This window comes from Terrapene carolina, unplaced genomic scaffold (genome assembly GCF_002925995.2).
Source record: "Terrapene carolina triunguis isolate 2854851 unplaced genomic scaffold, T_m_triunguis-2.0 Scaffold189, whole genome shotgun sequence".
NCBI lineage: Eukaryota > Metazoa > Chordata > Testudines > Emydidae > Terrapene > Terrapene triunguis.
In genome coordinates, this window is record NW_020664540.1 from 10,597,760 (window position 1) to 10,625,300 (window position 27,541).

Genomic DNA, 27,541 nt, shown 5'->3' on the forward strand with positions numbered 1-27,541 from the left:
GACCCCATCACTGTGTGTGTGTGTGTGTGTGTGTGTGTGTGTGTGTGTGTAATGCAAATATATATATATATAATTGTAAGGCCTATATATCTCCGTGAATTTATTACACTGTATAACAGTAGAGACTGTCAATCATATTATTATTATTTGAAATATGAGTGGTTTCTCTCATAATGTCCAAAAACTGAGCTGGAGTCTCCTCTCACAGCAGGTTTATGCCAGTGTAAAACCATAGATTTCAGTGGAGCTACTCTTGATTTACTGCAGTGAAAGTGAGATCAGAATCTAGCCCATAGACAGGGCTGTGTCTGTCTGAAGATGGCACTAAATAATAGCATTGATTGGATTCTTGGGCTTTTCAAAATGATTTGTGTGTGTGTGTGTGTTGGGGGGGGGTTTAATAACCTTTTATTTTAGGAATAAAATGTATAAATCTGGGAAGCTATACGAGGCAATGCACAGTAAGTTTTATTACAAAGATGGTTCATAATAAGAGATTGGCTTTTGACGTGTGTTGCTCAGATTTAGATCAAATGTTTTGTGTTTAGGTATCCCAACAGCCAATGCATGAGCACCAGATGATGGGCCTGAGCCAAAGCCCACTGAAGTGAATGAGAATCTTTCCATTAACTTCAGTCAGTATAGGGTCAAGCCCAGTGGGATAGGCACACTTTGTGCTGCCATGTTTGTGGCAAAAGATATCCCTTTTTTCATTATTTTAAAAATATATGTTAGAGAGAGATGAAATACAAGGAGCCGATTCTGAAGCTCTTACTCAGGTAAACTGATGGTACGTCTACACAGCAAAGAAAAACCCATGGCAGGCCCATGACTGCCGACTCAGCTCGTGGGGTTCAGGCTGTGGGGCTTTCATGACTGTGTAGATTTCCGGGCTAAGGCTGGAGCCTGGGCTCTGGGACCCTCCCACCTCAGAGTCCTGGAGCCCGGGTTCCATCCCGAGCCTGGACGTTATCACAGCAATGAAACAGCTCCACAGCCTGAGCTGGCTGGCAGGGGCCAGCCACGGGTGTCGAGTTGCTGTGTAGACATACCCTCAGTGGCCTAGTTCCTACCTTCCCACAGAAACTCTCGGCAGGAAATCATAGAATATTAGGGTTGGAAGGGACCTCAGGAGGTCATCTAGTCCAACCCCCTGCTCAAAGCAGGACCAACACCAACTAAGTCATCCCTCACAAAGCCCATTTAAACTGACATCAAAGAGTTTGGATCGGGCCCAGAATGCCCTAGGAATGTTCTTTTGGGGGCAGGGTTAATTCCTCCATGCACTAACTTCATGGATTCCCGAAACATCCCAGATCCTGTGTCTCCACATTGACCTATGTGTAAGGAGATTGTTGGCCCCTTACTAAAACTCAGTGGGGGTGTTTTGGTTGGACAGCTCCCAATACCAAAAGGAAGGGGAAGGGTCGATGGGAAATCAGGACCCGGAGACTGACAGTGCACAGGAACAACGGGGAGAGGCCAACAGTCCAGGTCAGCCTGAGTGACAGGGCGGGCAGGCTAATGAGGGAGTCAGGAGGCCGGGTAGGGGGTGGTAGGGGGGGATGGGGTGTCCCATCCTCCATGTGAGCTGGAATTGCCTGGAACAGAGTGGGGCCGAACTTAAGGAGAGAGCAGGGGTCCAAGCTGAGCTGGGGAGCAGAGCTGCTCCAGCCAGAGCCAGAGAGAACCAGAGAAGCAGCCCAGGGAGCAGACCTGTGCTGGGAGCAGAGCTGCAGCCATCAGAGCCAGAGGGGTCAGAATAGCAGCCCCAGGAACTGGAGGAAGAGCAGCAGCAGCCGTGCTGAGGCAGAGTGGTGGAGCTGGAGCTGGAGCAGTCTGGAGCCAGGTGTGGAGAGCCTGGGGAGAGCGAGGGGGACCCTGGGCAGCAGGCCCACTGCAGGGAGACGCCCCCAGCCAAGAGGCCCTGCAGGCCAGACTTGGAGGGGGATCGTAACCTCGACGGGGTGGGGGCAACGCTGGGAAGAAGTCGTCCTGCCACTAAAGCCTGAGGGCGTGTGGCCACCGCCAGAGCAAGTGTCTGACCCGCAGCATCCCTGCAGCACAGCCAGGGCCTGGGCAGGAGTCCTAGGACTTGTGAGGACCAGACTGAACTTCCCTGACATTCCAGAGATGCTGGCTTGCTTTGAACTGTATGTAATGATCAGTCGGTCAGGGAAGCATCCAGTGCAGAGAGAGCACCCCAGAGTGGGGATACCCTAGCCCCTGCCCTAAGTGACCACAACAAGGTTGGGGGTCGAGCCCCCCAGGAATCCTGGGCCCAGCCTTGTTGGGGTTCCGAGGACTCTGCCACACAGGAGCGTGGAAGGGGAGCTTTCGAGGTCAGGCAGGCCTCTGGATAAGGGAAGTGGGAGTGAGGACTCAGATCCTTTCGCTAGCCCATCTCACCGGGGTAGTGTATAAGCCAGGAAAGTTCCCCACAATAGCGGAACCATTCCCCCGCTTACATATGCCTCCTCCACATCCCTATCATTGGAGTCATGCTGCTTGGACTTTCCCTACCAATGGCTGCACAGGAATTTGTCCTCTAAGAGGATCAATCATGGTGCAGAAGAGATGCCACACAAAGGATAATGCAGCCTGTGGCTGTGTTAACTTCGGAGTGAATTCTTCCTGGGGTGGGCAGAGGAGGTGGCTGCGTGTCTCTTTGAGCCCTACCCTGCAGCCAGCTTCCTTCCCAGCCACAGATTCCTGACCCCATGGAGAGCCCTCTCCCAAGAGGAGATCTGTACACACAGCTTCTCCTTTGCATGGGGAGTGCTTGGGGCAAAGGTGGAAACATTAGGGTCCTGAATAGAACTGTTTTAACTGAAGCACTATCACAACTAAATATGGAGTTTTGTCAAAATCAATTTTTTTCATAGGAAAAATGTAGCTTTTGAAAAAAAAAATTTATGGGGAAAATTCAAAATGTAATGTTCTGTTTTGAACTGACACTTTGGAATGTTGACATATTTAAACAAAATGTTTTGATTGGATATGTCGTTTGTTTGTTTCAATTTTTCCAAATCAAAATTTTTCAGAACGTTTTGTTCCATGAAAATTTTTGGTGTGTGTGTGTGTGTGTGTGTCCTGTTTTTGGACAAAAACAAGGTTCAAAGGTTTTCCAAACAGCTTTAGTCCTGAGTATGGATCACATGATTCAGTCTAATGCTTCTAAATCCAAGATTAGCTCAATACTACAATATGGCCCAATTCAACTCCCATTTAAGTCAATACAAGCCTTTCCACTGAGCTGGGTCAAGACCAAAGTCTAAGTACTCTAAAATGTATCATTCTCCATCACTGAGAGAATTAAAAAATATATATATAGCCAATTATTTCAAAATGCAGCATTTCATTCTCCATCTGCCAACCGCACAGCAGGAATTATCTCATAAACATCAGTCCTGGGGCTCTGCTGATATTTTCATTGATGCTGGCGCATATAGCTTTTTATTTTTAGTGTCATACAAATTGAAGTTATTGCTGTTTAAAGAGAAACAGTGCTATTCATTGGAGTACGGTTCAAATGAGAGTGAGGAAGAATCTGTTTGGCTAGTGGAGAAGGACAAAATTAACAAGAGAAAGATATATATTTTCAAGCTTCTAATGGGGCTTTAAATAACAAGATAAAAGTACAAGTATGAACTAAATACCATGTGAGCTAAGAGTAATGGAGCATGGACTTGAATAGTGATTTGTGTTTTTGCAAGCTCTGCCTCCTCTTGCGACATTTCTGGTGAAGACTCTGATCTAAAGCCCGCTGAAGTCAGTGCAAAGAGTCCCGTTGTGGTTTGGATCGGGCACAAGATGAAGAGCTCCACACTCACACAAGGGTTAATGTCTGACACATGCCCTTCAGATTTCCATGTTTGCAAAGGGCACATGCACTTAGGACCAACGTGCCCTTAGGACCAGGTTTTTATAAGTCATCCCATTGCACGTGTATGTAGACGTTTGTAGGCAGAGTTACTGCGGTGGCACTCAGAGGTTGGGAAATTGAACATGCAGTCAGTAGTGTAGAAACTACACATCCAAATGAGCCGTAGCTTCATCCAGTGGTTACAGTGAGGGATTGAGGGTTGGGATACCAGGATTCTAGTCAAGAGTTTACCACTGACACATCGGGTGGCCGTGGGCAAATCACTTAACATCTGTTTCTTAGTTTCCCTATCTGTAATGTGTGAATAATAATAGTCACCTATTTACCTACCTCCTATGGGGGCTGTGAGGATTAAATAAGGTTTTTAAAGGTGATTTAAATGTATTAAGTACGTGCATTAAATGCTAAATATTATTAATAACCTGGTGCATATATTCATGCTTTGTGCAGAGACGTCTAGCTCCTTTCTTTCCCAATTTGGCCCTGCATGTAAAAATGTTACACCTTATATTGCTGGGGTTTTAAAGGCTGCAAGGGAGTTTTTAAAAGTTTATTTCAATAGAGGATGCAGAGGATGGTGCAGTGATTAGGACCCTAGCCTGGGATTTGGAAGAATCTGGGTTCAATTTCCTGCTCTGCCATAGACCATCCATGTGACCTTGGGCAAGTCACTTAACCTCTCTGTGCCTCAGCTCTCCATCTGTAAAATGGGGATAATTGATGTAATAGGCATCACAGAAACTTGGTAGAACAATTATATCAACGGGACACAGTAATACCGGGATACAAAATATATAGGAATGACGGAGTAGGTTGCGCTGTCGGAGGAGTGGCACTATATGTGAACGAAAGGATAGAGTCATATATAGTAAAAATCTTAATGAATCAAATTGTACCAGAGAATCTCTATGGATAGAAATTCCATGCTTGAATAATAAGAATATAGAAATAGACTACTGACCACCTGACCAGGATGGTTATGGTGACTGTGAAATGTAGGCCAAAAAAGAATTTGAAAAGCTACTGGCAAAAGACACAAAATTAATTTTAAGTACGTCAGCAGCAGGAACTCTGCCAATAAATGTGACCACTGGACAATCGAGGTGCTAAAGGAGCATTCAAAGAAGACAAGGCCATTGTGGAGAAGCTAAATTAATTCTTTGCTTCGGTCTTTACGGCAGAGTATGTGAGGGAGATTGTCATACCTGAGCTATTCTTTTTAGGTGACAGATCTGAGAAACTGTCCTGGATTGAGGTGTCAATAGAGGAGTTTTTGGGACAAATTGATAAATTAAACAGTAGTAAGTCACCAGGGCCAGATATTATTCATTCAAGAGTTCTGAAGGAACTCTTACATGAAATTGCAGAACTACTAACTGTGGTATGTAACATATCGCTTAAATCAGCCTCTGTACCATAAGACTGGAAGATAGCTCATGTAACGCTGATTTTTTTTTTAAAGACTCCAGAGGTGATCCTGGCAATTACAGACTCCTAAGCCTAACTTCAGGACCAGGCAAATGGGTTGAAACTATACTAAAGAACAGAATTTTATCAGACACATAGATGAACATGATATGTTGGGGAAGAATCATGGCTTACTAATCTACTAGAATTCTTTGGGGGGGTCAACAAGCATGTGGACAAGGGTGATCCGGTGAATATAGTGTACTTGGACTTTCAGAAAGCCTCTGAAAGGGTCTCTCACCAAAGGCTCTTAAGTAAAATAAGCTGTCATGGGATAAGAGGGAAGGTCCTCTCATGGATCAGTAACTAGTTAAAAGATAGGAAACAAAGGGTAGGAATAAATGGTCAGTTTTCACAGTGGATAGAGGTAAATAGCTGGGTTCCCCAAGGATCTGAAGTGGGACAAGTGCTGTTCAATATATTCATAAAAGATCTGGAAAAAGTGGCTAACAGTGATGTGGCAAAGTTTACAGATGATACAAGAGTACTCAAAATAGTTAAGTCCAAAGCTGACAGCAAAGAGTTACAAAGGAGTCTCAGGGCATGTCTTCACTACCCGCCGATCCGGCGGGTAGCAATTGGTCTATCGGGGATCGACTTACCGCGTCTAGTGAAGACGCGGTAAAATCGATCCCTGATCGCTCTGCCGTCGACTCCGGAAATCCGCCTCGGCAAGAGGCGGCAGCGGAGTCGGCGGCAGCGCGGCAGCGGTCGACTTTCCCGCGTCCTCACCGCCAGGTAAGCCGACCTAAAATACGCAACTTCAGCTACGGTATTCACGTAGCTGAAGTTGCGTATCTTAGGTCGGACCCCCGCTGTAGTGTAGACCCAGCCTTACAGAACTGGGTGAGAGGGATAGCTCAGTGGTTTGAGCATTGGCCTGCTAAACCCAGCGTTGTGAGCTCAGTCCTTGAGAGGGCCACTTAGAGATCTGGGGCAAAATCAGTACTTGGTCCTGAAGGCATGGGGTTGGACTCAATGACCTTTCAGGGTCCCTTCCAGTTCTATGAGATAGGTGTATCTCCATATATTTTATTTACTGGGCAACAAAATGGCAGATGAAATTCAGTGTTGCTAAATGCAAAGTAATGCACATTGGAAAACATAATCCCAACTATACATACAAAATGATGGGGTCTATATTAGCTGTTACCACTCAAGAAAGAGATCTTGGCGTCATTGTGGATAGTTCTCTGAAAACATCTCCTCACTGTGCAGCGGCAGTCAAAAAAGCGAACAGAATGTTGGGAATCATTAGGAAAGGGATAGATAATAAGACAGAAAATATCATAATGCCACTATATAAATCCATGATTTGCCCACGCCTTGAATACTGCATGCAGTTCTGGATGCCCCATCTCAAAAAAGATATTTCATTGCATGGGGGCTATCCAATGACTAATTCTTCGAGTTCTTTTGAAAATTCTGACAATAATTTGCACTTATTTAACACCCAGAATCAGAGGACCTCAAAGCACTTGATACAAGCAGGTGTGTATTATTATCCCTGTTTTACAGAAATGGTAATTTAGATGCAGAGAGGTAAAGTGACTTGTCCAAGATCACACAGTGAGCTAGTTGTAGAGTCAGCATTAGAATGTAGGATACCTCACCCACAGTTCTCTCCTTTGAAATTAGACTATGCTGCTGCCCTGTTCATTTCATAACCGAAACAGGAAGACATGTATCAATTGTAGGGGGTTCATTGTTAATTATGTATAAAGTTGCAGTCTTTTGATTTCGAAATGAATGGCTGTTTGTGGCCGCTGATGAGATAATTGGCCGGAATTGTGGATGGATGTTACTATTTTTACTCGCTCTTGATAATAGTGAAACGTGGCCTAGCAGAGACATGCCACACTCCATCTTTGAGCAATTTGTTTTTCATTAAAATCTGCAAATCTTTTTTTGTTTTTTTTTCCTTAGGAAAAATAAATGATGTAACCTTTCCTTCCTCTGCAAAAGTGAAACCCCTCAAACCAAGCAAACCACTAATAAAAAGTGCATCACTCTGAAGAGAAATATATCTCTAACTGTAACACATTTTTTCCCGTAAGTGTTCCTGGTGTCTCAGAAGTGGCCTATTCAGATATATTACCAAGCTGTGGCATATTTAAATATACCAAGACTGAGCCATGAGCAGTCTTTTCTTTAATGAATAGAAGAATAAATGTAGACCTCAAATCAGTGTAACATCATGCAGTCTGCAAAAATTACTGATGTTCCTCTTTGAAATTGCTCCCCTTTGACTTTTTGTCACTATAACACACACATGAAACTGAATCAAAATGCTGGATCTGAACACACCCAAACTTGGGGAAGGTTTGACCCTAGATCTGAACTTCATGGGCAAATTTTGCGTTCAGATACACCAATGTAAGTACAGAATTATTTGGCTGAGTTACTCTGGATTCACTGATGGGAGGATTTAGCCCTGTTTCTGGCCCCTATCGCTATAACAGGATAAACCCCAGATCTGAACCACTCACAGAACTGACATTCAGTCCCCTCTCTGACCAATGCAGATGGCTCCTATCCCCATAATGAAACCCCATATCTGAGTTCTCTCAGTCTTTTTGAAGTTTGGGTTCAGATCCAAACCTTGTAGCTCAGAGCGGTCGTTAGTTCCTAGAAATGCCCTTGTTTTTACTGGCTATGCTATTTGTCAAGGATAGGTAAGGTATGTATAATAGAAATGCTGAGTGATAGAGGCAAGTGAGAGGAGAAGAGAATGGAGTGGGGCTTTTTCGTGTCAATTTTTGTGTCCCCCAATTGTGCTAACAGGAATTTGGCTAACAAGCCAAATCCTTTATGAAAATAAAATCTTAAAGCCACAACAGCTAATGATATTTTGTTGCTTTAAAATGGACAGAATACACTATCCTCACTTTCCCCTGGAGCATTACAACTCAGAGTTTTTTGGGGTTTCTTTGCCCGGGCCATGTATAGTCCATGGTTCCCTGGCCACAGAATTCACTTCTTCCTCTCTCTATTTCTGCAGAATTATGCACCAGAATCTTAACTTTCATTTAAAAAAATGTGTCTAGCCTTCCTGGTTGTGCAAATAACTCTGGAAGTGTAAACCGGAGTATAACCAATGCAGTGATGTCTTCCTGAGTCTGCAGACAGCCTGAAACAAGAATTCTGTGATGTATGAGCTGCTCTTTTGTCTCAACAGGTGCTGCGAACTCTGACAGCAAAAGATTAAAATTGAAATGGCATTTCATTGCTAATCACTTTAGCAGAAACATCCAAATAATGTACTTATCCCCCTCAATCCAAAACTGCCTTCTATACCGCCCCATGTGTCAAAACCCGCCAGCTGTTTTTGTGACAACTTCTCTGATGCAAATAGGCTTTGTCAATACAAAAACAATGCTTTGGTGATGCAAAGGTCTGCGGCATATTGAAAACTGAAGATGTGGGAACAGTGTAAACTAAATGGATTTCAATACAGAATAAGTAAAACGGGGCTACTGTATGGATGCATTATTAATTTTTATATTAAATTAATGGAAAACCTTAATTTTTAAACGTAATGATGCTGCCATAGTTTCTTTTCAGTCTGTTCCATCCGTGTGCAGCCCAATCCCGGGTCCTTTTCGCACCGTTGGGTCCAGCTTGCCACAGACCACACACTAAATTATTTGTTTGGAACCAATTGTGTAAAATAGGCCCTGCGTATTTATTTACTTTCTGGATTATTGCAGTATTTTAGTTGTGAAGGACATGAGACTGCTCTGCAGCATTTATGAATACTATATGCTCTATATGTGTCTGTTTTGAGGAGGGTAACTGTATGAAAACATGGGGTTGATTCAAGGCAAGAAAGAGTATAATGGCTTCAGATAGCCACCCATTGGCCAACACTTCAAACACCCTTCAGGGGCCATTAGCTTTGAGGTTCTACCTCTGACCACCTGCAGAACTCACCAGCCTAGCTTGCCAAGGGAAAGGATCCCAGGTTGTAAACACAGGAGAACCAAATGCCTGAGACAAATGCCAGGACGTCTGGGGGGATAAAAGTGACACTCGAGGGCAGTTGTTGGGAGAGACAATGAAGAGATACCACAAGCCTTGAGGTAAGGTAGGCACGTGCATAGACCTTTTCTTGTTTTAAAAACCTTTCGCTCTTTTGTTATCCTTTGTTCGTACTGTTAAGAAAAGGAAAAGTGCCTGGTCACTGTATACGCCACTGGTCAGAGCTCCCAAGGGGAAGGCTTGCAGCCAGTGATGAACCCAGTCGGACTCGCTAGGTAAGCACAATTGATCCTCAGCGTACTATAGCCCGGGATCCGGTGGGGGAATCTCAGAATTCCATCCCAGGAGGTGCACGAGGCCTGAGGGCTAAGGCCGGTGCACTCTGAGAGACCAGAGACGGAGGCAAAGATGTAGCTAGCTCTGTAACCATGTCATGGTTACAGAGCTAGCTACATCACCAAAGCATCACCAAAACTACATCACCAAAGCATTGTCTTTGTATTGACAAAGCCTAATTCTAAGCAAATAATAGGTGATTCTAGGCTGACCCAATATGTTTCCAGTGGCAGATACTCTCGAGGATGCTAGGGGAATGGAGTCAACCCATCCCACTGACCTACCTCGCCTTCCAGAATTGCTTTTGTAGCTCACTGGTATGGAAATGCTGCTCCATTTTTTACATAACACTTCCGTTATTCCTAGTCTGCCTAGACTGGGGGAGGTTGGCAAGGACCCCCTTTGTTATAGTGGACACTGGAACATACTGTACCGAACTGACCTGCAGATGTATCACAAAGATGTTTTTATATTTAGTGCTTCAATGGGTTTTGAAGCTAGAAGGGGAGCGCTACAGTGCCAAACAGATCAATACCCATTTGCACAGTAATACAGACTCTCTCTACTAACTTTGGGTGTGATTCCTCCCTGGGTTTCCCACTTGCATTGGGAGGGGGTAAATTACCATACCCCTCTTCAGCGCTCAGTGAGCATTATTGACTGACATGTGGGGGGTGGGTGAAGCCATAACTCTGCCCACGCTGTCCTCACTTGTATCTGCTCCAGAGCTCCTACTTTCCCAATCCCTATGTCCAGGATCCTCAATCTGGGCATAGTCTATGTGGGTGCATTGGGGGCGTAGAGGGGGATTTATTCCCTCTTATTGTTGTAGCAGGGTACAATCTCTGAGATTTAATCTACAAGCTCTTAGATGTAAGCCACTGGTGTAAGAGACCCATCCTGCAATTGTCACTCACATGAGCAATCCAATTAATTACATACTCATATGTATGGGACACAATTGAACGGAGCAGCAAGTTTTGGATTTTCTGCTGTTCTTGGAAAATTCATGAATGGCAGAATACGAAAGGAATCCACAAAGGAACCAATCAGCTAATTAAGATCATACACTAACCATTTGCTTACTTGAATAATCAAAGCAGATTATTAAATTATGCTCTTGCTAGCTCTATGCGGTCCCATGATGTCACTTCCTGTTCTCCCGTGTATTATTTGTTAAACCCGCTTGTGGGTTTATGTATTGTTATCAAATTATATTATAAGCTTCTTGAGGTGGGAGACGTGTCGTACTGCAAGAAATGCTGACTTGCAGCATTTTGCTGTTTGCGAGATTGGCCCCAATATCTTTTACGATAAATGGTTAAAATAAATCGCCAAATTCTGTGCAAAATACAGACTCATTCTAAACCGATGGTTCATCTAATGTAAGGCCATGGGCCAAATTCATCCCTGGTGTTACTCTGCTGTATTCTGATGAAGTCGGTTAAGGGTTCGGTACACAGTAAATGACAGATTATGCAATGGTTGCCTGTAGCTTATGTAAAGTAATCATGTAAGAATGGATTTGCTAGGCAGAGTGTATGGGCAATTACACTAACTCCATGTTCTCCTTTGAAAAACTGCTTTTCACCGAGTGAAACCAAAAGTCAGAGGTGTGGAGGGTGAGCCGAACATGACAGAATACAGCTTTCTGCTTCACTGCTTGTCTCTATGAATCTTACCTCCTGTCCATAACCAACAGCACTTGCAACAGAGAGGCCATGTCTAGGGAGAGAAATCACGTGGGTGTGGGAGGAAAAGCCTCAGAAAAGTCACTGAAACTAAGCACAAGAATCCTGTTGCTTGGGTTAGAAATGGATCTGTCTCAGTGGGAGTGATAATGGACATGGTGGAATGTGAGGAGGTCTGATGGGAGGTGTGGGGGTTCTGAAGAGAGGAGCTGATGGAGGTATTCCGGTCAGATGGATGGGGTAAAATGTAGCCTTCTGTGGGGGACGTAGAGTATGGGGCACAGTGACCCAGTGTTACACAGATCTCAAATAATAGTTAGCAATGTCATTCAGTTCCTTGAACACAACGATCTGCAGAAAAAGCGGAAAGGTTTGATACTGCATTCTGAGGAATAAGTGAAAATCCATTCGCTTAGGGTTAAAGAGCCACCACTGGCCTAGTGGATAAAGCACGGGGCTGGGATTCAGTAGAAGTGGGTTTGATGACCAGCCCCAGGCTCCCGGTGTATCCCTGGGCAAGTCACTTAATCTTTCTGTGCCTCAGTTCCCCATCTGTAAAGTGGGAGCAATACTTCACAGGAGTGTTGCGAGAGTAAATCTGTTAATGATTGTAGGCACTCAGATACTACAGTGATGGCAGCCTGGGAAGTACCTAGATAGATTGGGCTCCATGCAGACGATAGGGGTTACATAAACTGCCCTGTGCCAACGCCAGCCCAGGGGACCCCTCTTGAAGTCACAGTTCCTCCCAGGCTCCCTGTAGTGCTTTCTTGGGGTGTGTTACCCCTCTGCCTCAGCAAGAGAGAGACTTGCTGGTGTTAAACTGGGTGACAGCTCTCAGACTGCTAACCACCCTAGACAAACTTCTCAGGACTCTGCCAGCCCTTACTTTGCCTTGCAGGTTAATACTTGGTCCACCCCTGTTCCCTAACTTCCTAGAAGTGTCCCCTTGTAGAGTGCAACCCCTGTCACTGGGCACTCTCAGTAATTTCCAAGAGAAATTGCTTCCAAAGAGACTGCATACACACCAGCTTGCTTGATTCAACTGGGAAGGCGTGTGCTACTTAATATCACAGAACTGAGATGACTTTATAGTAAAAGGAGAATAAGCTTATTAACAAAGAACAGAGATTCAAGTGAGTATTGAGTAAGAATAATGGAAACAATGATGGTTACAAATAAAACAGAAGTATAACATGCCTCTAAGAGACCGATCATTACTTTTAACAGGCTAAAACCTTTGTCTAAGATAAGTTTCTAACCTAAAGCAACCGCTCAGTACCAACAGCCCTCAGGGCCAGGATCAAACTTTCATGGATGCAAAAAGTGCTGTCCTTTTTGCTCCCTCAGTACCAAAAGGTTCTTGTCCCTTCTTATAGGCCAGCAAACCTTTGAAGTGAATCCCCTTGAAGTGAACCCCTAGATAAGCTCCTTGTTTCCTGCTGCTTTGTGTTCCGGTTGTTCTCATCCTCCTGTTAACTTGTTTTTCCTGTTTACCTCAAATGAACTTCCATCGTATTTGGCTTATCCTGATCAATGTACATCAGAGATCTAGGCAGGGGGTAAATCAACATTCCTTTGTGTCTGGGGAAAACTTATCAACTCTGCCTGGTTACATAGTTTAAACCTATTTTTAGTATGTACATTCAACTTCTTGACTGGCAGTCATATGCACATTATACAATGCTCATGATGACCAATATGATATAAGCTTTCATTTGATACCTCACATGACACTTTTAATAAGTAAATACTATGACAGCAATGTGTTAAGTGTAGTGAGTTTATCAGGCTTGCTAGGAAATTGCTGTTCCATGACAGTGAACCCTTTGCCAGTTGGCTTTTAGGGGCTCTGAGGGTCATGCTCTCCTTTTGCTTTGAGGAGAGGGTAAGTTACTTCACCCTTCTTTGGAGCATGGCTTACATCCCACGCTCACCTGGCTACCTCTGACAGCCTGTGCATGGGAGGGCAGAGCCATAACTTCACCCGGTTCTGCTCTCTCCTCACCCACTTGCTTGTCTAGGGTTGCATTGGAAAGGCCGGCCCTGCTCTTGCCACATCCAGGAGCTTCTAGGCAGAGATGGGTTCTTACTCCTCTGGGCAGCCATGTGGCCAGACCCATCGGCTATCCTTCAATAGCCACGTGACAATTCCTAGAAAGAGAGAAGGATATATATCTCAGTGGCAAACACTGCTCTTATCATTCTGGTGCAAATCCAGAGGGACTCCATGGATTTCTTTACCCTGCTGACAACGTACAACTGCTCTGTTAAGAAAATAAGGAGTAGAGGCTTTGCAAGCTCTGCTTTTGGTTCTTCTAATGTAAGTCAGAGCTCACAAAGTGCATGAAGGCATCAGTGACCTGCAAAAAAAATATGTGAGGTTTCTTTACATGGTACAGCAATCTGTGATTTGTTGTCCTTGCTGCTAATAAAATAGTAGGTTTAGATAAATTAGCTGGAATATATCTGCTCACCTTCACTGTCAAAATATATCCTTGAAGTATATTTAGATTCAGTAGCCTAAAATGGCATAGTCCAAAGCTTTCCAGCTCTCACAAACTATTGATTAATTGTTGTGCTACTTGATCGCTCTCGAAGAGCAGGGAAGAATATTGCACTAAAACAAGTAGTGTCTTCAAATTAAATATGGTCTCTTAATTGGCAATTTCAGTCTCAACTGCTCAAGGTTCTCAACACATGCAAAAAGATCGATGCCACACTGTTATACAGCATATAAATAACAAGGAGCTGTTTGTGTGTGTATAAGAAAAAACGCTTTCTGCAGTTTTAGTGGCAAATACTCCACTAAGCTCCTGCCGAGGCGAATCCTGATGCTTTATCCAGCACTAGATCTGGATTTATGGATTGGGATGCGACCTGTCTCTCTTAATTGTTTGCAATCTCTTTGGGATACATATTTCTATATTATCCTCATTGTATCATTGCTAAGTAAAGGCCAAGGGCTACATTTTCAAAAGTGACTGGTGATTTGGGGGGAGCCATCTTAAAGGCTGATTTTCAGAGGGTGGGTGCTCAGCATGGGCTTTTTTAAGGTGCCTCAATGCGGGACCCCCAAAATAACTAGTGACTTTTTGAAAATTTAGGAGTAAAAGTATTGATCACTTTAGCCCCTTGGATTTCAGACTGTGGATGTTGCAAGTACCGTTCGACTATTGTAGAGTAAGGCATTGTGCTGTGTTGTATGAGGGAAATGTTCCAGATCAGTCACAATACTTAGCACGTATGTTGTGCTTTTCATCATCGAAGAGCTTTAAAACTTTTCATAACCCTTATGGGGTAGATAATATTATCCCCCTTTACGAGGCAGGGAAATAGGAGGCTTGGAGAGATGACGTGAGTTGGCCAAGGCCACAGAGAGACTGACTGTAAAATCAAGATTACAATGTTGATAAATTGTAGCGTCAATTGCTTGACCACACTTTGGTTCGTTATGAAATTTGTTCAGGAGACCAAATAACCAATATCAGTCTGGTTTACTGCTGTAAGCCAATAGTAATACAGTACAGGATAAAGGTTCAATACCACATGAGTCTGTGGGAAGCTGTCTCATGTGGTGTTGTTACATTCACCTTACACAGAAGGTGTGCGCCCATAGTTGTGCATTTCAGCTAGGAGTATTTATAGGATGATTTTACCAGTTACAAAACTCATAAGAACATAAGAATGGCCATATTGGATCAGACCAATGGTCCATCTAGCCCAGTATCCTGTCTTCTGACAGTGGCTAGTGCCAGATGCTTCAGAGGGAATGAACAGAACAGGCAGTCATCGAGTGATCCTGTCCCCTCCCAGCTTCTGGCAAACAGAGGCTAGGGACACTCAGAGCTTGGGGTTGCATCCCTACCCACCTGGCTGGAGTCTCAGGTGTAGCCCTTGTGTTGAACTTCTGCACTGGGGTGAATTTCTCCCAGAGAGAACACTGATATCCAAACTTGGAGAAAGAGAAGGCTGGCGGATAACAACTTTGAGGCAGATCATCCTCAAAGGTTTAGCTGATGGCTCTGACTACTGTCTACTTAATGTAGAGTAACTTAATTGACAGGATCTGGATTATGAAAGTTGCATCTGTTGGAGTGAATGTTCTTCTGTATAATGACAAGACCAGACCTACAAAACATAATTATTAGCCCTGCTTCTATCTTCTACTGTGTTGTACGTGGTACTGGCAGAGCAAACGTGACTTCAGATTTGCAAATGGGAAAGAACATACAACACCCATCCCACCTTCCCAGAGAAGGATGTAACATGGGCTCTGTCAGATACGTTCCTCTGTGCCTATATGCCCTGGTGCCATTGTTTGGCATGGAATTACCTGCGCACACAAAAAGCCTGAGTGATGCTTGCTGGTTATGTAAAGAAGTCTATTCTAGTCTATTAGTCTGCTATATCGTTGCACAGTTGGCATCTTACAAGCAGGTTTTGTATTCAGTTACATTGGAAAACGGATTTGATTGGCATGCCAAGGCCACTAGAGTCATGGCAAAGCCATCAGTTGTCAGTGTAGGTGTAAGTAACACCACAGGTTTGGGTGATAAAGTTACGTATTGAAAATCCAGCTGCCAGGGGAGGGGACAGGCAGCCATATTTAACTTCCAAATCCATGTCTTACATTTATTTCCCTATTCCATGTGTTCTTGACTTAGGCTACGTCTACACTACGGGGGGGGGATCGATTTCAGATACGCAAATTCAGCTACGTGAATAGCGTAGCTGAATTCGACGTATCTGATCCGACTTACCCCGCTGTGAGGACGGTGGCAAATCAACCGCCGCGGCTCCCCCGTCGACGGCGCTTACTCCTACCTGGGCTGGTGGAGTACGCGCGTCGATTCGGGGATCGATTATCGCGTCCTGACGAGACGCGATCAATCGATCCCCGAGAGATCGATTTTCTACCGCCGATCTGGGCGGGTAGTGAAGACCAGCCCTTAGTGACTGATGTGCTGCTTGTGTGCTGACAGGTTAAATAAGCCCCCAGCCTAAAATAAATCTGTGAATCTGTGCAAGAAGACATTCAACACCTGGAAGAGAAGAGCCAGGCTTAGTTGGCCAGGTTCAGACCATCGTGCTGCTGTGTCCATTCTCCTCTGTCATCTGCTGGTTCTTCATTCACTCCTGCAAGTTCTCGCTCATAGAACACAATGTCTTCCTCAGCAGCAAAATGTATATCAACCTAACATCTGGTTGATTCCAGCCACGTATTTCTGGGTTCTGGGTCTTACCTGCCACCTTCCACCTCTTCTCCAGCCTCCTAGGGACAGGCACCTATTCCACCTTGGTGTTGTTTCCATCCAGCAGAAGGAGAAAAGACAACTTCTCTGAAGACCCAAGGCTCCGATGTGGCTTGCCAGAAAGCATTTCAGTGCCCTAACTGGGTCTGAAGTCATAAAAGTAGACTCGTTCCAGTGATAGAACAGTTGTCCTAGTTTAAGACGGTTATCACTGGCTTCTGTTTCACTCTGTACAACCATCAAGGACCTCAAGTACCAATGGTGGGGCACTCTGCAGGATGTAACAAAGAGGAAACTTTCCTCTTGTAAGGCTGTCCTTGGTGACACCAGGGGAGGATCATTCCAAAAAAAACCCTTCCCATGCCATGAGGAAATGGTGTCCTCCACTCTTGCTTGTTTCAGTGTCAGTGGTCAGGAAGGGCCTGTGTGAGTACAAATGCCTCTTTGACTGTTCAAACCAAATGGATGTCACATGGTAGCTAAAAATGTATTCCAGTTTAGGACTCTAATTCCTTCAGGAAAAACAGTTAATCATTGTAGGGAGCTTCTATGTATGGGGGGGGAGGAGGGAAGTTAAAAATTCATTTTTGGGCAGCGGGGGCTTTGATTATTGCGGTGTGCACCCCTCCCCCATGAGTCATTTGTATGCATTTCACTGTCAAGGTGTTTGAAATCCCACAATACCTTTTCCTCAAGGGAGCTTACAGTCAAACTTATGCAAACTCTTTCTTCTCAGGTGCCTCCCGATCATCTGTCACCCGATGCAAGCCAGGAGCCAACTGCCCCATCACGCGCAGTGGCATCAGTAGGCAGCTCTCCCCTTTATCTGTTGCTGAAGATTCTGCTGCTCCCATTCTTGAGCTGCAGAGTCGAAGCCCCTCTGGAATTTGCCGGCACAGCAGAGTCGAGAGGCAGATCAGATCAGGTAGGAACAAGAGCCGCCTCTCTGGCACGGCGAGATGCCTGCAAAAGGCCGCTTTCGTCTGTCTTGGAAGGATGCCGTGGTTGGTGCAATGTCAGAAAGCATTGACGTGGTTTCCTGTGCCGTGAGCAACACAGCCACACGAAAGCCATTCCTTTGTCTGTTGCAAATTGGGGTTTGGAGGGACTGAAGAGTGGAGGGGGGAAAGAGGCATGGTCCCTAATAGGAATATATGCTGTAGTATCTGAGAAGTTGGCTGTATAAGCCCAATAGTCACGGAAGACCTTTAAGGGATGATAAATAATAACACACAGTTTTACAAAATGGTTGTGTTTCCTTAGCTTCAGCCAGGCCAGAGCCCAGGGACCCTTAAAAGCCAGCTCTATTCCTTCTCAAAGCCACTGGCCCTCTCACCTCAGACCATGGATGTTCTGAAGAGGAGGAAGAGAAAGAGCAAGAGGTGGAATGATATCTAGGCAAGACCATCAACCCCAGCTCAGATCACCAGTCAGCTGCTGAGGAAGACATCAGGGCTTACCGCAGGATGTAGCCTCCCCCTTTACTGCAGCAGTGTAGCCCAAGTGAACCTGTAGGTATGGTGCTGCCTCTGGTTTCTTCATCAGCAGATCAACCTGGGCACTGGTGGCTCCTTCATCCGTGTGGGTGGGATGGATACAACTATGACGTATTGGCCTGTGGCAGAGTTTTCAAGTCTGCTGAATCCTTCTAGCAGGAGGAGAGCAGTTGGCACTGAAATAGCATCATTGCCCAAGCTCCTTGGGAAAACTCTGGAGTCAAAGTGGCAAGAGGAGGAGGAGGGGGCGGAGGCTGATCTCCCAAACACATTGAGAACGTGGGCGATGAGTCTCCTCTTCTGTCTCTCCATTGCCCAAACTCTGAGAAGAGGAAGCCATTTCTAGTGTCCCAATCAGCAGGGTAAATTGAGGGAGCTTGTAGTCCTGTAGAAAGAACGTATATGATGGCAAAAAGGGAATTCAGTAGAGAGTTGCAGAGAGAACTGCTGGGTATCCTGGAAAAATATCTGAGATACCCTGAGACAACAGTGAATAGCATGCAAGAAGAATCATACCCAAGACACTAGAGACCTGATTCTGATCTCACTTATATTGGTGATCGGGACTGACTTCATTCAAGCCAACACCTGTGTAAAACCAAAATCAGAATCAATCCTGAGTTCTCTAAGGAAGGACCTTGGTCCCTCTGAGGAGTGGTAGTGCCCTGACCTGATTCTCCTTGAACTTGGCACCCTATCACTTTCGACGGCATCCCCTTTCAGTTCTGGGCCTCCCTTTCTAAGGAATAAGATCTGAGCAAGGTTGTCTTGGGAAAGTACTGTAGCTAGACAGGGACAGTATAGATCCACATGAGGAATAGTCACAAAGAAAGCATAGTGACCTAAATTTCGGGTAAAGCTGCCCTCTCTCTACAAGATGGATGGCAGACACTGATGCATTTAGAAGAGCAGCCTGTGCGTTATGCTGTTTCACGTACCATTCCTTTGCAAGACCCCCCTTTTTTTTTACCATACTGCCATTCAGGCATCGTAAGCAAAGACTATGTTAGCAATAGCGAAAAATTAAACACAGAATGTATGGGGTTTTCTGGTCACTAGCTGCTTTCCAATACCGTGTTCCTCTGGCCACAATGTCTTATCAGTTCTGTCCCTTTCCCTCTGTGCTTCTTGGCTCTCCAAATTTGTTTCTGTGCCCATGACTGGTGTTGTTTATTGCTGTGTTGCTGATTGGATTAATTGCAGACACAGAGGAGCTCTGCCATCTTGGTGGTTATGAAAAGTTATTTACTGGTTGCTTTGACTGATGTGTTTGTTTATTTTGTGGTAGCTCACCCTTCAGCATCTACGCATTGGTTCTGCCTCCCTGCCCCGGCCTGGGTCCACCCTGATGACCAGTAGAAATGGAATCTTTGGAAATATCCTGCCCATTTAGTACGGATTTATTTATGCCCGTTATGCCTGTAGGCCACCCTCTTGGAATCCAGGCCCCAGGCTTGTTATTCAGAATTGTTATTGTTTTTTTAATCTTTGCTGGTGGATGAGACTTTTGAAGTGCTTAAGTGATTCAGGAGCAGAAATCCCATGGACTTTTGAAGGAACTTATGCTACTTAGGCTAATCCACCATATAAGATTAATCAGACCGGTGGCCAAGCAAGAACTCACAAGGAGTGTATGTTTCTGTTATTTTCATTAACATCCACATCTGGGATTGCAAAATCCAAACCAAATGCTAATGATAGCTTTGTGCACAGTTATAGTAATTACATAGTTGTTTGGTAATTGGAAAATGTAGGGCCCGTGCAAAGGTGTTTTAGTCTTCTGTTATTCTGTGATTACTGTAACTATTAGATCAGTGAGAGTTAATTGTTTGGTAGTTCTCTCTTGCAGGTAACCCCACCTGTGGATATTACATAACATGTTCTGTGCAAGCATCTCTGGTCTGCAAACAAACTATAATTTACCTTTCAGTAGTAGTGGTCAGTCATTATTAGTATGACTAAAATATCATGCTCTGGCTCCTGCCCCCCATCAGTTAAAGAGAATGTTAAACTGACTGCATTTTGTAAAAACTATCTTTTCAAAGCACTCTCTAATTATTCTCTGCATGTTATTAATAGACCTTTAATTTTATTTGAACTCTTTTTTTCACTATTAAACAACAAAACAGCTAAATAGCTGTCACTTCGGGCATGGACAAGGCTCTGCCGTCCCTGTCTATCATGCTGTTTGCTGGAATGGCTGCAGTGTTGTGTTTCTATAACTTAACTCTTTTATAAGGTTAGATTGTTGGCCTATTGCTCAGTCCCCAACCTGGAGGTCCAGTGGGACTTGGGGGTTGGGGGGGCCTGGTCCCTATCCTTTGACCTCTCTGGCTTGGGTGGCCCAACGAGGAGTTAAAACTCCTGCTGGTGTACCTCCTTACCATCTATATTCTAGAAAGAGGTCACTGCACAGTTGCAAAATGCACTGTTTCCTCATTATAAAGTTCTTGGTTATAATGCATTCTCTGATATAATTAAAAGAAACACTTCCAAGATCAAATTCACCCCGATGTACCTCTACTAACTTGGTCCACTACGTTTACATAATGTTAATCCTATATCAAAGGCAACTGCATCAAAGGGAAGTCAAGCTTTGGTCTGAAATCCTGCCTTTCTCACATGTTGTTATGTTGAACTGCTCCATAACAGAACTCATGATGATGTATCCTATCTTCACAGCTGGTGTATAGTTCCTATTCACATTAATAAACAAATCGATCCCCACAATATATAATGTCATACGCTGGTCAAATCTATAGACAGTAAAATCGTGTAATTAAGGTAGCTGTTGTTCATGTGGAGTAGCTACTTGTAGTGATTTTTAACATTAACCCCTTTATTCCTGAAACCAAACCACCATGGTACATTCTCATGTAGTAAGATAGGGTAATCTCACTACTCTACTGGCACATCAGACCAAGGAGCAAAATGAATCAACTGTTTCACTATTTCCACAGTAACTAGAGTATGGAATGAGAGCTATCTATTTCTTCTTTGTTTCTATCTAGTGATTTTATTACCAAGATCTAGTTTTATTCCATTTCCATTTTTAACTGTACAGCTGCAAATCTGTCTCATTCTATGTGATGAACTTTAAAAGGAAATGACCAAACTATTTTTTCCCTAAGCTCGTAAATAAAAATGTGCTTTCTGAGTCAAGACCTTTGAATCGTAAAGGCTTGTTTCTAGTTTCAGATCTATGGGCTCACATAGCAAACATACACAGTTTTTGGCTTTGTAACATAGTTGGCCTTAAGAGAGGGATACGGCTGCATGCTACAGGCTTGACAAAAGAAGGACCCAAAACAGTGGCAACAGCTGGTACCTTGTGCCACTGTAATTTGGTCGTACTTTGTTCCCATCACCTTGAAATTGCGGTTGTTTTATTACTGAAGCACTTCTTTACAGCATTCCAAGTCCTTGGCTGGGGGGCATTGTGTTTGGTCCAGGGGGATGAGGTGCTAAAGAAACTGATACTATAGCAGAAATTATGAATTCCTTGAAATGGACCCATTTTGCCTGTAACTCTCCTCTTTTTTTTCAGGAGAAGAAGGGACGCAAACCCATACCGAGAACAACAGTCAAGAAAACCAAGCACAGACCCGGTGTCAGTCTTGCACATCTACATTTCTTAAGGTTGTCTGGGGATTTCTAATAATCTTATCAGTCTCATCCTCTTGGGTTGGAACCACACAGATTGTGAAAATCACATATAAGAACTTTGACTATCCATTTTTCATGACTTGGTTTTCAACAAACTGGAACATTATGTTCTTCCCCATTTATTATTCTGGGCACCTTGCAACTGCACAGGAAAAGCAGTCTCCAATCAAAAAATTCAGGTAGGTTTTATTGTGACACTGTCGCTTTAAGGAGCTCCATTACTGTTGACTCAAATGACAGCTGTTTTCTTAGATATAGACACTAACTATATAGTTTGCTTTTTGGTGTGATGGAGCAGAATAAAGATCACACTTTATTTTAAGGTCCCAGTCATATGTAGTTTATTAGAAGTTAATAGATTATTTACATATGCTTGAATAATGGTTAATTTTTATAGATTGTTATTGAGTTCAACAGGTCAATTGGTTGTTTATAACCAGGGCTTATAAACATGGATTATACCTTGTATTGATGCGCTTATAGCCATCTATAACAGATACTATTTGCATCTGTAACATACAACCTTAATGTAAAGTCTGATCAGAATAAATCAGAGCTGGCCAAGATGAAACTTAAAGCTGGGGAGATGGAAGATTGCGGCTTGTCTTAAGGGCCCCTGTAGGGGAATAATGGTATGAAAACCATTTCCCCACGCCCCTGTGTAGGCTATCCACATATCAGGCCACAGTCTGCCTTGAGGGGAGTAGGGAGATGGTTTTCATCCCCTTTCCATAAAGGCTGCTCCCCCCTGTGCTGGGAGAGCCAGGGAAGGAATTGTGAACTATAGAGTCACAGTTCCCTCCCTAGTCTGCGCTTTGGACAAAGCAGCTACACCCTGCCCCTTGCTATGGGCTGAGAGCAAACTCAATCTAGCCTGAAGTGAAGAAATGCTGGGAGCATAATTGCAGTTATAATTTTAGGTTATATGGGCAGTGACATACACATCTAGGGTTGCCACCCGTCTGGTTTTTACCCAGATAGTCTGGGTTTCAGCTTGTCTGTCCGGGTGCCATTTGACAAGCCCTGATGTCCCTTTTTTTTTAATCTGGGAGGTGGAGAAGGGGATGAGGCCTTAGGAGAAGAGGTGGAGAAGGGAGTGGAGTTTCAGGGGAAGAGGCGGGGCTTTGGGGGAAGAGGCGGAGCAGGGGTGGGGCCTGGGTGGAAGAGGCAGAGCAGGGGCAGGGTCTTGAAGGAAGAGGCAGAGCAGGGGGTGAGGCCTTGGGAGTCTGGTTATCAGAAAGGTAAAACCCAATACACCTCCCTGTTCCTCTCCAGTAGCCAACTTGCAATTGCTCCAGGGACTGCAACTGAATTCGACTCACAAGAGGTAAAACATCCTGCCAAAGCAATCATAGGGCAATTTTAAACAAGGACCAGATTCGGATACTCTTACTCTTGTTTGGTAACACCTTGCTCTGCAAGCAACCCCCTGGTTTCATCCGTGTATGTGAAGTAAGGTTAGGGTGACCAGATGAGAGACGTGAAATATCGGGACGCGGGGGGATGGGAGGGGTGCCAGCGGAGCAACAACAACAAAAGCCCCAAGAGCCGCCGGAGCATAGGAAAAATTGGTGGGGGCTGAGCACCGGCAGCTCCACGCCCCGCCCCCCCCCCCCACCAGCTCACCTTCGCTCTGCCTCCACCTCCCCTGAGCGGGCTGCCATGTCCTGCTTCTCCCCTTCCCTCCAGCGCTTGCGCCGCCAGAGAGCTGATTAGCGCAAGCCTGGGAGGGAGGGATGAGGAGGAGGAATGAGGTGTGCTTGGGGAAGAGGTGGGGCCAGGGCGGGGATTTGGGGAGGGATCCAATGGGGCAATGAGGGGGCGGGGTTGGGGCCGGGGCCAGGGCGGGGATTTGGGGAGGGATCCAATGGGGGAGGGAGGGGCGGGGCCGGGATGGAGTTGGGGCGGGGGGGGGGGGGGGGCCCCCTCCACCTGTGCGCCAAAGGGGAAAATATCAGGACAATTCGCGTCCCGGCCGAACATCGGTCAGGACGCGGGACAAACAAGTAAATATCAGGACGTCTGGTCACCCTAAGTAAAGTATTAGTCAATATATGGGTATCAGATTCTGGTCTGGACTCCTTACTGAGAGTGGAATGATACTTCCATTGAGAACACTAGGAGTTTTAACAGCAGCAGGATTGGGGCCTATGGACCAAATCCCTCACTCTGATGCTCTTGTAGGGATCCCAGGTCTGAAGTTGGACTTAAGTTATTATTTACATCATATCAGTCCATCTAAAATTGGACTGTTGCTATTAATTAATTGCTGCCCCAAAGATCACAGTGGTTTGTGCAAGAAAGATCCCTTCATCCTGCTTCTTCCTAAACTGGGATGGTTTGTGAGAACATCAACCACTATCTGCTTGGCTTCTGCGCGTGAGGCTAGGAAGGAGAACATAGCCCAATAATAGTAAATATAGAGCAAATGAATGAACGTCAGGGTGAATGCTGGGCTATTATCTGTGTGAACAAATCGTTTCTATGTGTAAATCAGTTAATCGTCTGATTATACATCCACCACAACAAAAGTCTGAGAATAACCATTTGTGCAGCCTGCAAATATCTGTATTATTCAGAAAGCCCACCTCCCCTCTGCCTGTTCTTACAACCCGCACTCACTAAAACGTTTATGGCCTGTAGTATGCCCCTGGACACTCTGAAACAGTGTTTTACAATTTTATTTGAATTAATGCACTCTCTGGGCCTGATCTAAAGCCCATTGAAGTCAATGGGTCAGGCCCTGAAAAGGAAGATGCTGCTTTAGTTGATGTTGACTGGAAGTATAATACTTATCAGCTGAATGTAGCCTGTGTGGGCCTGATCCTGGCGCATCTCGTGCTGAGTGTCCTGAGAGTAGAGCGTGCTCAGCACCTTGAGAGAGACATCGCCCCTGGGCCATATGTCTGGTGCAGGGGGGTTTCAATATATTCTTATCCAAATTACAGGGATTTTATTGTCAGCTCCTCCCCACCCCCACAATGGCCTCCAGGGATCTCCCTCACGTGCACTACCTAAATGTAACTAGGACATTCTGAGAGCTTTGACCCACACTCACAAAAGGCCCACGGGATTTAAAAAAACCCCAACAAGCCAAACCTTTAGAGCCCAAGTGTCCAAGTTGGATGTATGTATGTGCGCGTATATGGGAATTTTATGCACACAAATACCAGATGAGCAAATGCAAATTAAGTACGTGAGCATGCACAAATGGCAAGTTAGGTGCCAGGGCTAATGTGTATGAGCGTTTGCTCGTAGAAAATCAGAATTTGCCAACAGATATTCTACAGCTCCCAGAGTATTTCCAATTCTAGGTATATGGTGAAATTGTGGTATTTCAGGCTCCTGTGTGTGGAGGAGAGGTTGGGGGGGGGTAACTGTTGGCAAATGATGGCTTTGTAATAGTGGCCAGTGTATCTGATTTGCACAGGCACATTGGGCAATTAGGTAGTATTATTATTTGGGTTCATAAATTGGGTGAACCCAAATCTATCTATGTAATTGGGAAAGTCCAGGTGTGAAAAATCATCCCATAATACTATCCAGACTTCTCCTGGTCTCTTGAGGATTTTTGTTTTTCTGATTATTACCATCCTAAAACATCATTTATTGTTTTAAAAATGTATTTATAGTTATTACTTTTGTGCTCTAAGCGTTATCCCCGTTAACGAGTTCTCACTTGCGTTTTCTACCATTTATTATTTCCTTTGCTGGCTTTATTTTTGTGAAATAGATAATTTGTTTCAATCAAATCTGGCCCATGCTTATCCTTAGGCTAGTAGTGTGTGTGTGGTGTTGTTTTTTATTTCTGTAGAACAGAGTGATTCACTGGTGGCTTAAAGAGGCATGAAATTTTGTCCAATAGGTTCCGCAACAGACCATAACAAATTATGCCTATAACATCTTCTCTATGGCAGTAATAATGTCATCTACTTTCGAAATATCACCCCAGCCTGTCAAAGCCTTTGCATTTAAAAAAAAAAGTCCTGTTAGTCAGGACAAAAGTCTTGGTTTTCAGCTTTGGGTTTGCTGGATTATGAAGGTTAAAGGCTTTGAAATTGTTTTGAAACTCTCACCGCTTACCCTTGAGATTCTGTTTTTTAGTCTTAAAAGTGACTGACTGTTGCAACCTGTCCCCTGAATTTCAATTTGCCATTTTAGCCGTCTCAAGGTAGAGTATTTTAACACAGCTCCTGCCATTTTCCTACTGGTTGTAGATTAAGCGTAAGCACCTGCCAGAGAGCCTGAAATGTGAGGGAAGCACAAAGCCCGAACTCTTTATGAAGGGCGAGTAATGAAATGTTGTGGAGCTCACAGGGAAAGTGGTCCCCATTAAAAAGTCAGCCTTTGCCATTAGTCTACTCACAGTGATATCTGCAGTTGTTCCCTGGAAATAGCTGGATTGCATCTCACATACCACTGAGTAAGGGCTGGTACCAAATGTTGGTTCCATAATGGTGGGCACTGTAGGCTCTAGAGCGCGTTCCCTCAAGCACTCAATCCAGAATATCTACTGCACCTAGGAGTCCAGGGAAAGCGAGCAGGTGCTGAGTAGCATTGAGGCCCTGATTACAGACATTGTTTATGGCTGCGGGTGCCAGCAAGAGACGACTTCGCTGGGAAGTATCAAATTTTTAGTGACAAGGACAACGCAGGATAATGAGATACAGTAACTCCTCACTTAACGTTGTAGTTATGTTCCTGAAAAATGCAACTTTAAGTGAAATGATGTTAAACGAAACCAATTTTCCCATAAGATTTAATGTAAATGTGGGGGGTTAGGTTCCAAGGAAATTTTTTGGGCGCAGACAAAAGGCATTATATACTGTACAGTACTGTACTGTACTGTGGTGGGGAGGTGCCCCTGGCTTACCCCACACAGGCACAGCCCACTGCAGACAATGAGGCAGGCAAGGACGCTAGGAAGCACCTTGCGCAGCAGCAGCTTCCCCCCAGAAAAACAGGTGCTGACTTTGCCAGGGGATGCTCCAGGCCTGCCTCTTCCCGTCCCCGCTCCACTCCAGGCCCGCCTCTTTCCACCCCCACTCCACCTCCTCCCCGGAGCACGCCGCGTCCCCGCTCCTCCCCTTCCTCCCAGCGCTTCCCTGCCGCCAAACAGCTGTTTGGCAGCACTTAGGACTTTCTGGGAGGGAGGGGGAGAAGCGGAGATGCGGCGCTTCCCCGCTCCTCCCCCTCCCACCAGTGACGGATTTAGAGTTAGTGGGGCCCTGTGCTCAGCTTCATTTTTGGGGCCCCCTTGTGGGGGGATCATTCTCTCTTATCCCCCCTCCCCCCCGTTTTTCATTCTTTTTTTCTCCATTCTCCTCTTGGGGCTCAGGGCTGGGGGTGCAGGACTGGGAGGGAGTTAGAGTGTGGGAGGGCGCTCAGGGTGGGGGTGCGGGGTCTGGGAGGGAGTTAGGGTGCAAGAGGGTGCTCAGGGTTGGGTGCGGAGTCTGGGAGGGAGTTAGGGTGCGGGAGGGCGCTCAGGGTGTGGGTGTGGGAGGAGGCTCAGGGCTGGGGCAGGCAGGAGGTGCAGAGCACTTACCTGGGGCAGCTCCTGTTTGGTGCAGGGTGTGTGCAGGTGGCTCTGCGCAGCGCGGCACCGCCCCCATGGCCGCGATTCTGGGAGCCGCAATTCTGGCTCCTCCCCACCCCCCCCGGCAGGCAGGGCCAGCCAGAAGCGCTGCTTTCCCCTTCAAAGCCTGCGTGGCTGCCCCTGCTCCTCCTGAGTCCTCTGGCCCGTGCTCGCAGGGCTGCATTCTG

At 45.2% G+C, this 27,541-nt stretch overlaps 1 protein-coding gene across 1 annotated transcript in view; it reads left to right on the forward strand.

Moving 5' to 3' along the window:
• Window positions 1-27,541, forward strand: part of SLC35F4 (solute carrier family 35 member F4) — a 170,640-nt gene that overhangs the window by 115,606 nt on the left and 27,493 nt on the right. The window contains exons 2-3 of the mRNA XM_026654187.1: window positions 17,353-17,541; window positions 21,660-21,957. Coding sequence (XP_026509972.1) covers window positions 17,353-17,541; window positions 21,660-21,957 — 487 coding nt within the window. The remainder of the gene's footprint in view (window positions 1-17,352; window positions 17,542-21,659; window positions 21,958-27,541) is intronic.